This window comes from Larus michahellis, chromosome 8, assembly GCF_964199755.1.
Source record: "Larus michahellis chromosome 8, bLarMic1.1, whole genome shotgun sequence".
NCBI classification, from domain to species: Eukaryota; Metazoa; Chordata; class Aves; order Charadriiformes; family Laridae; genus Larus; species Larus michahellis.
This window is the reverse complement of record NC_133903.1, coordinates 15,317,134-15,329,672: the sequence shown is the minus strand read 5'-3', so window position 1 is coordinate 15,329,672 and position 12,539 is coordinate 15,317,134. Positions and strand designations below refer to the sequence as shown.

Genomic DNA, 12,539 nt, shown 5'->3' with positions numbered 1-12,539 from the left:
TGATCAAGGTCAGAAAAATCCAGGGATTCTGCCATTTATCTCGGCTGCTTGAGTACTGAAATAGGACACCCAGGGCAATATTAAAAGAAGTAGTGTAGAGAGATGTCTCACTATGGTTTACTTGCTGTGTAATAACTTTTGTAAAAAAAATCAGGGGTTATTTATGAGAAATACAGTAAAAGTATTGAAAGAAGAATGCAGATGTTCAAAGTCTGAAAGTAGAATATTCCTTTTTTTTCCTTTTCTTTTTCCTGTCCTTGTCAGCAGACTAGTGTACAAAAGAAAGGTAATTTACAGGGTTTTTTTGTGGATAGTGCTAATATGCGTACTATGCAAGCGGCAACCTTTTTGTTTTGAATTAAAAGCAATGCTATTAAAAATAAAAAATCTGATCTCTGTTACTGTCTTTCACATTCACTTGATAAAGGTTGAAGACCAAGGAACAGAGCAGTTTTTTTACATGTGTGGATTGTATGAAATCCAATAGGGAACATCTATTTCAGCAAATTTGCTTTGTGTTTTCATTTCATACAACTTTGCTTCATTGTGGTCTTTTCCTGAATGGAAAACAGATTTTTGCCTTTGCAAAGTCTTATGCAATTGTATCATATTGCTGGCCTTTATTTTCTTTGTCCTGTTTTCCTCCTATGCATGTATTGTTTTATTGCTGCTAAGCAGATTCCAGGATTTCTTTGGTTCATAGTGTTAGTCTGAATCAAACTATGCTTTTTAACTTTCAGATGACACGTGTGGTAGGTAATGACTAGTCAAGAACACATTTCCTGGCTTTGCTACCCACTCTTTTGACCTTGGCAAGTTAATATTTTCCTCATTCCTTTCCATAGCAGTGAAACACATTTCTAGATGGCTTAAGAGGGTAGGTTTTGTTTTCTGGTTTGATTCCTTTTCACTGCTATTGAAGATGAAAAATGCTTAATCAGTTTATTTTTAACCAACATTGGGAGGAAGTTTCTCATGACACTATTTGAATAGTTTTGAAAAATAGTAAAATAGAATAATTTTACCCTTCTGTATTTGTTATATTCTATAAAATGCTTTAAAGAACTGTGACACAGTTTATTAAAATGTAACAATTTTTCAATCTTTATTACACAGTCTAAGTATAAAGAAGTACAAAAGCTAAGATTAAAACATTTAGAAAACAGTATTGCAGCAAATCTATGAGAATATTAAAATTCACTAGTATGCATAAAAGTAACACTCCATCTATTCATTGTAGCTTTATTTGTATCAAACTCAAAATCTCCCTGAAAGCGTCTCTCTGATTAAGGAACAAATTTCAACTACATGAAGCTGTCTTTAACTGTTTTCAGTTATGTGAAGTAGGAAGCCTTCCTTTTTTTTTCTTTTATAAGTGTATGCAATTATCTGCCTTTAAGAATACTACAGATTATATAATTCAAGTTTTGGGTGAACTGATTATAGGATGGTTTAATTTTTTGAAGATATTTAAATAGGTTCAGATGCTCCCTATAGTGTTTCTTCTCTTACTATGATAAATAATTAACTTCATCATTAGTAGAGACATATTAATAACACAAGAGAATGAGATTGGAAATCTTGTGTCTCAGGTTCTTTTTCTTCTGCTTAATGAGTCTGATTGCAAACAAAGCTTGTTTCCCAAAAGTAATTGTTATCCAGAGGAATAATATGCTTGATGAACTCAAGATATCCTTCCAAGTGAAAATGTTTGAGGAAAGAAATTTTGGTGAATCAAATGGCATCTGTGTCTGCTGTGTGTGGTCAGGGCTTAATTTTGAAAAAGCTCAGCAGTTCATGTTTAACTGTGCAGGTGATAATTTAAGATTCAGTACTGTCATGCAGAAGCACTGTCTCAGAGAATGGCCTTAGTGAAAAGTAGTTACGGTTTGCAATTTTAGGGGCTAGGGATCGGGTGCAGTTGATGGTCATGCGATATATTAGTAACGTCATGGGTCCTGTGCAGATACATATATTAAATTCTTGGACTTTCCTTTCAATCCTATAACACAAGTGTCAACATGGAACTGAGGAAATGGAGGCCAAAAACTTCTTATTTTTTGTATATTTGAGTTCTAACTTACCATTCACTGAATTCAGCCGGAACTTTGTTTTTCATTCAGGTTATTCATGTCATTGAGCACTGACACTCAGACCAGAGTTTTAAAATAAACCCCCTCAAACAGCAGCAACAAGAACAAAACCACTTGAAACTCCTTGTATCTTGCCTATTTCAGTGTCGCTTCCTGATTTAGTCATTCCTCCAACCTAAATATACTGAGGGTCATGATTAAGTAAGCCTTCTCAAAGCACTAAATATAAGTGTATGCACTGATTTCTTTTAAAGGCATTAAAATCACTTTATAAGTTTTAAACCATGTGTTTAAACAGAATTTTCTATCAAAGTATGTTAAACCATCTTGTCTTCTACCAGCCATACTACAGTCTTGGTATTTAATGTGTTCTTGCCTGATGTTCTAGTCTACAATTTTGACATGTTAATTTCCTTATTTATTTCATTATAAAGGATGATGCTATTTCTTATAAACACAGATTACAGGTTTTAGAAATAAAATTTGTCTGCAACTCATTCTAGGGAAACATTTGAATGTGTAAACTTGTTTTTCTGCTTTTTTGTTTCCGTGTAGTTACAGAGCTCTCATTGATGGTTACCTTCAAGATACTATACAGTACCTATTTTTATTCTTTTGCTACACCTAGTGTATCATACTGAGTCTGCATTTATACTGTACTACCCTTCCTCTGGGGTCTTGAACTACTGCTGTATCTGTCTTCCCTTTTCATCAAATGCATAATGTGTCAACGTCCACCCTATCTAGTTTTGATCTGAGTACAAATTAGGACATGCTTGTGTTCTCCAGATGCATTTATCTCCCGAATTCTGTCCCAGAAAGTCGATGGTATCTTAATCGTATGCTGCTTTCTCTGAAGTAGCTGTACCCCATCACAGATCTATGGTGTGCAGATTAACTGCACGCACGCTAGGTGCTGGATTTCTGGCCATTTTTGTTTGCAGTGAGAAGCAAATGCTTTCAAGGGACATTGAAATTCATTCTTTAAATCAGCCCAGGTAATCTTATTTACGCTCACCAGCGTTTTCAAATGAATTTCAATGGAATATAGCTGTATGATTGAAATTCCGCTGAAGAACCTGCAAAAACTTTGTAATTCTTGATGTTCCCTCAGTACTTGCCATGGCCATTAAGATAATTAAGACCAACTGGGTGAGGTTCCTCTATTTACATTACTGCCTCAGGAACAGCTGTGATTGCAGTGAGGCTGCATCTTATTGCATGAAGTAAAAAGCATCCAATTACATCTTAGGTAAAGAAAGCAGAGAGGCCTGTGTTGGCTCAGTTGTGACGCTTATAGTCTCAACTGAACTAGATGCAAATATTAGTTGTTGCTACTAGGTTTGAAGATTGTTGGGTTCCAGAACTTTTAATATGTGTTCCTAAAGTCAAGTCCTCAAAGAAAAGTTTCATTGTTTTTAGAAGTTCTGCTCATTTTCTAAGAATGCTAAGAAGTACAGTCTGTCAAAAAAATCTCCGTATTTATTTTGGTAGCCCTGTAAGCTGAACTACATTTGGAAACTTGGCTTATTTGCTTTCTACGTTTAAACCAAACAATAGTGTACTGTAATCTGATATGTTGCAATCTAGCATAGGACACTTTAAGAATTGAATCAGATCAGACCTAGACTGAGTTATTCTGTGTGGTAATGAACTTGTTACTATTTTTCAAAGTATTTTGTGTAGTTGTTCTTTTGCATGAAATGATGGCTTGTTTCAAAATCAATTTAAAAACCTATGAAATTTTATACTCATTTTAAAAGAAGTTATTCTTGTAAATGTCACAAACTGTTCTTACCTTGGCTTTTATTTTCCTCTGTATTTAAAACCTGCCCATGTTTGTTCTAAGTTTTTTCAGCGCCACATACATGATGTAAATTTTATTCTATAGGTCTGAGTTTTAGGGCCAAACTGATGATCCAAAGAGTGGCTAGTCCTTAGTTAGCAAAAATGTCTCTTTATTACTTTTATTTCAGCATAGCTGAAGCTATGCTTTCAGCAAAGCGTCACTCAAGTTGGTTTTGGTAACCCTAAAAGTTAGTAAGCCATAGTTCTGGAAACTAGAGAAAGATGCTGTAGTAATGATTTTAAGAAACAAAATGCTCTTTTTTTCTGGCATATTAAAGCACAGAGTCGATTTATCATGTGGATATAGTTTAAATTTTACAAGATAGGTACTTTAAAAAATATTCTTCTGCTTAGTCTGTTAATTAGTGAAATATCACTTGTTGCATTTTCTTTTTAAGATCTATAATCCTAAATTATTTGGTAGTCTTTTCCAATTACATAGTTTAACCCAAAGTTTAAACTATTAACTCAGTAGTTTAAACTACTTAAAAAAAACCCGAACAACACCAAGCAAAAATAAAACACCAAAACCCACAAGGCAACACAAAGCAAGCGTTGTTATAGATTACATGGAATTTTTAGCCATAGTTTTAGTCAGTTAATTTGAACGTTCTGCTCTCATTTTCTGTCTTTACAATAATTTTTTTTCATTTATGTATCCAATTCTTTTCCAAATAAATGCTACAAATCTCCTCAGTATCTTCTATTAAATACAAATGTGCATACTATTAAGGTTTGTTCTTTAAACCGGTTGTGTTTTGACATACAATGATGATATAGCCTACGTAACCAGAAGATGGCAGTGTAGGCTAGGAAAAAAACGTGTTCAGTTTGTAAAACCTTCCTCCTTTATAAATGGATTAGGCTTTTTTTATTCCTTCCCCCCCCCCCGCCCCCAACTTAATTTTGTAATAACTTCTAAATTATTTTAAGGCTTGCTCATCCTCGACAGAAGCAATGGTTAGGATTCTCTGTTATTGTACTGTCACTACAGCTCGTCTGTATGTTTATCTTAATTGTCTTGTTTTAGATCTGATAAAACTCCAAAATAATTTTTTCTACTGACTCTGTGTATTATTTTTTAATTTAGAAAACTCTCACTCCACTAAATCTATTTTTTAAGGATTTTGCATAACAAAATTCTGAAGTATTTAAAAGCGGCTTCTCTTAAAGCACTCTTTCACTTTCTACTTCTTTTCTGCACTGCTGCTTGAATATAGTAATAATTTAAACATTCCAGTGGCCAGATCACTGTAGTACATTAAAATATTTAGAACTGTAGTTTCATGTTTTTAGGTTGCATAAAATCCATGTATGTCGTAGCAGCTGCTCTTTCTCTCTGCATCATATGAGAACCAAGCAATGAAGAGATGAAATTAATTTAAGACATTAGAAAATGCAGTTTACTTTTCAGACTCACACCTGGAAACTTTCCTAAACACTATTTTCATATGCTTCACCTAAAATGAGAGCACGTTCAGTGTTCAAGTGACTCAAATGTGACAGAAACCTCAGTGCTTTCATCTCACTCTATCACCTCCTGCCTCCTTTTCTCCCTAAACTCTTGATGTCATTTAGGCATTATTTGTATTAGATTATTTTATTAGAGGGAGAGGATTAGGGCAGGAATTATGTATCTTGATAAGGATTTCCTTTTTATTTATTTATTTCTGTTCAGAATGAGCAAAGAGAAGATGTAGCCAATTCACGAAGTGAGCATATGAAGGATATAATACAAAACTAGCTTGATGGATTTGGTGGTAAGTAGGTGAATTGTTGTGGGACGATGCTTTTGAAAATGGAGTTTATTTTATTTATTTTTGTAACAGTCATGATTGAATCTCTTCAGAAAAGCAATTCTATTAATTTGCTCAAAACACAAGTGACTACATTACTAATCTAAAAAGTACACCACAAACCCCACCATTTCTAAAGAATTTTATTTGCTGAGATTGGCTTTACTCTGTAATATAATTGTTATGCTTAAGCATATTTATCTGAGTAGTTTTATTACCTATAATACTGGTTTTTTTATTGATTGATTTTTACATTCTGATGGGTGTGGGATTACCAAATAACTTGGGCTTTCATAACAAGGTTGCTGTTAAAATATTTTCACAAAAGCATTTGCAAATGTGTCCTTGAGGGATAGGCTTATATGATGTTTAACATTTATGGAAAGGAGGGTGAAATTAGTAGTGGATTATTTTACTGTAAAACTCTAGCGTAAAACTCCTGGGGATAAACCAGAGACCGACAACTATTAACTTGTTTCTTCTAGCCAGTCAGTTAAAGTCTGACTTCTATGGCCTGCAGGGCACATTGCAGGACTTGCAGGACCTGGCTACTTAGTCAGGCATTTATTTGCAGGCATATCGTGTAGCTGAATGTGATTTTTTTTTTTTTTTTTTTTTTGATTGGTAAGCTTAATAGCAGGTGGGGAGCTTACCTGCCATGGCTGTTTGTAGGGAAAATGACTTTTTTGTAGGTATTACAGTAAAGCAATTGTGTAAACAATAAATCAGAAATTGCCTCACCTATACTATTCTATATATTCTTTCTGCCATTGATGATGAACTGCTGATGTGATAATGCATATTGTCTCACAGTGTATTTGGTCTCTTACATTAAATAGTACTAGAAAGTGTAAAATGGAGTGCAAGAAATAGCTCTAAATTTAAGTTCAGTTGTCATTACTTACATTAAAGTTTTTATCAGAATTTCCAAGTATGGTGTTTAGATTATATACATACAGCTGTTTATAATCTATGGAAGGGTAAATTCTAGTTGATAGACGCATTAATGATATCCAACTTAATTCTGTATGCAACTGAAGAATAAGTTCTTATAGAAATTGTAAAGTTCTGAATTTACTTGGTTTGGCTAATGCTGTGTTAATAGTAGTCTTTGTGTATGTTTAAAGCTAGCTAGACTGGCTATAATGATTGCCTGTCTAGATATCTGATTAACACAATTGGATCTGTGGCTCTGTCCTGTGAAATCTATAAATTTGTGCAACAAAGCATCGAAGTTGCAACTTCTATAATTAAGTTTTCCTTAGTTGTGGGCTTTTTTTTTTTTTTAAATACAGGCTTTTATTCTTGTTGCCTTTATGTCGTGAGGCTGATTTTTATCTTTGTGCTTAATGATAAGAATCCATTAAAAAGTCAGGCTAAATTTAGTATGTGTCATCTCTTTTGTAATAGTGCTCTTTAAAGACATGAAGTTTACATTTATGGTATTTTCTAATTATTTAATAACCTGTTTAGGGATTAATGGAGTTGGAATCAACTGCCAATGTAATTTTAATAAGGATTTAGTGCAGAAGAGATTCTGCTGTATGGATATTGTATTTTGAATGCATCTCAGAACTAAGTCCATATGGCTAGGAGTAGAGGTATGCACTGTGGAGTTACGATTTACAGTTTTTAACTAAATTATTCTTAATTGCATTTCTATTAGTATAGCAAGTACTTGAGAATCCTGAAAGATCTTTCACAGTCAATAAGAGTTATCCAGTGATATTAAATATCTAGCTGTTATGAAAGAGGGAAATTAAAAATATAAACAAGCTGACAGAGATTCAGTGTTCTATCAGGGACCTTATCTTGTAGGAAAAAGAAACAACTTCAACTTACTATGGCCTATTTTCTAACTTAATATTTCGTACTGAGTACTAATCTGTGACAAGATGTTCCTAAAATATCTGACCACTGTCTTTTTTATAATTATATCAGTTTAATTTCTTTTGAAAATGATGGAATTATTGTACAATGCAAGGGCTGGCTATTGCCTGAAGAGAACGAATTACTTGGTTATTCAATTGGATGGAGAAACTGGCTGTTTGAGGAAGAATTCATATTATTTTTCTACTTACAAAAAATTCTTAGAGTCTACTGCTGGCTTCCAAAGCTTGGTTCCATAGAGAAGTCTTTCTATTATTCTTCACTAAGTCTCTGGTTCTGATTGCCTATACACAGGCTACACTGAAATGATCAATTTCAGATGTTGCAATCCTCCCACAATATTACTTGATATTTTAATTTCTTTTGAAATGGTCATTCAGCTAATCTTGAATGGTTTTGTTGTGAGCAGGTGGTTATTCTTGCTTTTAGGAGTGAGCCCGTGATGATAAGTGTCAGTAACAGAACATTCATAACAACTTGGCTAAGCTGTTTGTCCAGTTTTTGCAAAGCTGTGTGGCAACACAACATACATTGTTTTACTGTATTACATGAGAGATTAATTCTAATCGCAAACTTCTCTGTATAATTAATGAGCACGTGTGGTTACCTAGGCTGAGTTGTAGACACAGATTCTTGAAGTCCATTAAACACCAGGAACAGTTTCTTGAAATTAGGTTTCTGCTGACAGCTAATTATATTTCAAAGAACAGTACATTTAGCAGAAAATGTGATTCGAGCAAAGGGTACTAAGTACTAAGCTCTGTAGAGATATCCCATTACAATACCAAATGCAGACTGTTGCCCTAAAGATACAGATAAAGACTACCATCACCATAGTTATTTTTATCCCAATTTCTGTCATGTAAATCTATAAAAAAAAGCATCAACTTGCACAATAGTTTCATTTGATAAAGAAACTTATGCAATAGAACTTTGCCTATTTAACAATGTAGCTAATAGTTTTCCTTTGAAAGGAAGTCTCACAGAAATAATGTCTTCTATGTAACCTTGGCCTTTTCAGAGATAAGGTTATGAGAAAAAAATTCACTGGAAAATGATGCTGATACTGTATGATCAAGGCATATAAATACTACCTGTCAATAATGGAAGTAATGGATTTGTACAAAGGTTTGGAGAATTTTTTATTTTCAGAGAAGTCCATAAAGCCAAAATTTCAGGCAAATATTTATTTGCGTTTTTCTTTGTGGATTTTCCTGTATGACTTGTCTTGCTCCTTTTCCTATGTAACTTTTCAAAGTGAAGTTTATTGTTATAAACAGTTCCACCTGTATTGAGGCTTTACTAGGTCACAGAAAAACTTTTGTTGTTCTAGAAACCAGCCATTCTTACAGTGACATAAACTTGGTTATTTTGAACTATCTTAATTTTTCATATATATAAAAATCTATTTTTGAATAATGCACATGATTATTTTTTTTTAATTTGCAGAAGGCAATATTGTGATATTGTTGATGTGAGATGTGTGAAATTCTCTAGTTTAGCCATTTCTTTGCATTCAAACAAAACCTTCTGTAATTGCTCACTAGTTTAAGTTTACTGTTTTCTGTTTGTGATGACAATGTGCACTAGCCTTTCCATCCTTAGAAGTTTGCTAAATATATTGGCGAGATTTTGGTTTATAGTAAATAACAAACCAGTAATGCTGTTCCTCAAACATGGGTTCATCTGAGAGATGGGAGGGGCAGGAAATCAATTCTTCTTGTCTTTACCAATTTCTTCTAGGAGATAAGAATCTCTTTGAGTTGACATAGATTAATTATACAGATTATATCAGTTGTCTTAATCAGAATCCTGTAATAGTAAATCTGTCTTACTAAAATGGTTAATACACCATCTCTGCAAGTAATTAATAACTTTTTTTGACAACTAGTGTTTAATTTTTCTGTTTTTTCTTTTTTTTTTCTTCTCTCTTTATTTTGGTATTAGAAGTTTTTGAAAAGCAGATCCACTAATTTCAAACTTAAAGAATGCTAAAAGAAATCAATGCTTACATTTAATTAGGTGTTCCAGATTCTCTTTAGGAAAAAGGTGAAAAAGCTACTGATACTGTGTGGTCCTATAATTTCAAAATTTCCTATAGCTGTTCTTTAAAGATTTTGTTTTACTTAGATATGTATGTGCCTTCACGGAAGTGTGCAGCTGCCTTAAAAATTCTCCCCAGTTCTTAAATGTGCAGTTTTCTAGATTATTTCTTCACGAGTCCACTACTTGAAATTTCTTGTTGTCTCAGTCTTGATTTAAGTTTTCCATACTTAACAGTTGGCAAATGGCAACACAAAAAAAAAAAAAAAAGTCTGTTTCTTTATAGTGGTGGTGAAAAACTTGAAAATACATAAATGCATAAAATGCAAAGGCAGGTAAAAAAAAAAAATCCCCTATTGTTTCAGTTTTTATGATTTGGAGAGTTATTGACTTAGTATTAAACGTGAACATTAATTCTCCAAACCATCACACAGAGAGAAAAATGGAGTGCTCTTGGTCCCTCCCTTTCACACACTGACTTGATTTATACTGGCAGCCAGTTTACCATAGTGCCTTCCTGCTAACATAGATTTTGGCAGCAGGGAGCTATGTGGTTGTCCTGATTAGACACTTTCACAGGTAATCGGTTGGCTAGAAAATGAAATATTCAGTGCAAGAGGACTGTTATCTAGTGACCAGCAGTTCTGAAAGTTTAATATTTCTTCTGATTTCTTTGGAAATAAATGATCTTGTTTTGTCATCTCTTCTGGTCCCTGACAAGGACTTCAGGTTAGACTTTCTTCAGTGCCTGCTGTTGAACAGTGTTGCTATTTGTGTATTTAGTTCCTTCCTATTTGCATTGTTGATAAATTTCAAACGTTTCTTAAAGACATGGAACAAATGTTTTCATGAAGAGACTATATGGATGGGTGTGAAGAAGCTTAGATGTAGACTGTGATAGTATTGATAAGAAGATCTTTTAACAGTGTACTACATCCTTTTTGGCCATCATTAAGGTGCTATGGTTTACCTGGATGCTGGAAATTGTATCTGTGGCAACTATAACACTGTACTGGTTTATTTTACACGTTAAATGTACCATTGATTTAAAAACCTCTTTTATTTATTTTAAGATGCTGTAAAATGGAATCTCATTTTTAGTATAAATGGTGTTCTTTTGAGGGAAAAGTCAAACACCTTCAGTGTTTTATAGAATATAGTGGATTTTTTTTTTTTTTATGAAGAATACAATTTTTTTTAATGTTTTCCTGAGCACATTATTCCAGACGTATAATGCTGGCTTATCTTCAAATGGAAGCAGGAAAAAAAAAATGGACTAATGATGAGCCTCTACCTTGAGTTTTATTCAAAGTGTCCAATGACTCTTTTAGACTTCTGATCTTAGAATTTCTTCCAATGGTTTATAAAGTCCCATAGAAAGCTTTTTCATGATATTTTTAATCCTAAATAAGCCAGCCCCATGGCAAGTCTGTGTGGTGGGGAAGCTGTTGATAGTTGAAGGCATTTGAAACTTCATACAGATACCAGAATCTTCTGGGAATATTAGGAAGAACCTTTCCTCTCAGTTTGCCTTAATGTGACACAGACAGTTAAGCAATCAAAACAAACAAACAAGTTGTAATATTGGGCATGATCATTACAGAACCTTGGTTTTTGTTTCAGACATCATTGGAAAAATACTAGTGCATTGTGATCAAGGATATTCCTTTGGCCTTGGCAGTTGGACAAACATATGTACAGTCTAATAATTTACTTCTCTTTTAAGATGCTCATGTACTCACGTACAGCCACACTTATCTTAAATCACGGGGGCGTTATGGATGCCTTTTTATGTTATTTTTCCTATATGGGAATATGCAGCTGCTTAGTGTGGAAAGGTATTTATCGTCTCACTCTTTGATTAGTGTAGATTATTCATATGTTCTCACCCTGAAGATCACAAGGTACTATTTAGCTGTTGCAAACACAGAGGAAGAAACGTGAGGGACATTTCCAAAGGCTTTGAGCTCTTAAATCTTGCTCATATTTTGATTTTATGTGAAACACTCTTATGACTGGCTTTCAGTTTTTGTATGACAGCATTATAGACAGGGTTGTTCTTTCATCATGCTATTTGTGCTGTGATGATAGGTAGGAGAGGGCTGGATATCACCAAGTAAACTATTCTCAACTCCAAAATGCTTTCACATTATAAAAAAGCAAAGAAAGAAGAAAACAAAAGCTCAGAACTGCTGGCCTTCAATATTCTCTGCAAAACTACCTATTTTAATGTGGGGAATGTGGTGGTTATAGGAGCTAGTTGAGGAAAAGAAATGTATTTATGATCGGCATGCAGATTATTTTTTTATGGTAAATTTCATTCCTATGCATTGAAGGAAAAAAAGTGTGAATTTTTTTTTATATATATATAAATATAAAAATAATTTTTAAAAAGCCTTTAGAAATAATGTTTAATTAACATTTTCCGGTAAATAAAGTTTTCCTATGTGTGAGTTTTCACCCTGTCTGTTTGCTAAATTGATGAGACATGCATAATTCCAGATAAAGCATGCAAAAATACTGATGCGCACGGAAGAAAGAAAACAATATTTTCATCTGCCATTTTTCCCTTTATAGACCACCAACTTGATATCATATAACTGTAATTTTACCCACCAATTCAGTTTAGAAAGTATCAGGTTGGGGGGGGAAGCTGCATAAGTTTTAAAAAATTTTTGCCTAATAGGAAAATACCCACACATGCTTATTTTGGTATGTATTACATACAATTCCCATATCACACTGTCAACTGATGTTAATATACCTATGTAGTAATGCATATGTTTACACCAAAAAAAATTTAGCCATCTAGATGCTGAAAATAAGCACCAAGACTGAGGTAAGAGGGGCTTAAGAGTGTTTTTATTTT

General features: G+C 33.5%; 1 protein-coding gene across 45 annotated transcripts in view; it reads left to right on the top strand.

Moving 5' to 3' along the window:
• Positions 1-12,539, top strand: part of RBFOX1 (RNA binding fox-1 homolog 1) — a 910,365-nt gene that overhangs the window by 309,642 nt on the left and 588,184 nt on the right. For 2 of the 45 annotated variants that reach the window (XM_074599140.1, XM_074599129.1), the window contains exon 4: positions 5,620-5,701. The exons of the other annotated variants lie outside the window; for them this stretch is intronic. In XM_074599140.1, coding sequence (XP_074455241.1) covers positions 5,690-5,701 — 12 coding nt within the window. In that variant the 5' untranslated portion in view covers positions 5,620-5,689. The remainder of the gene's footprint in view (positions 1-5,619; positions 5,702-12,539) is intronic. 45 annotated transcript variants of the gene reach the window in all.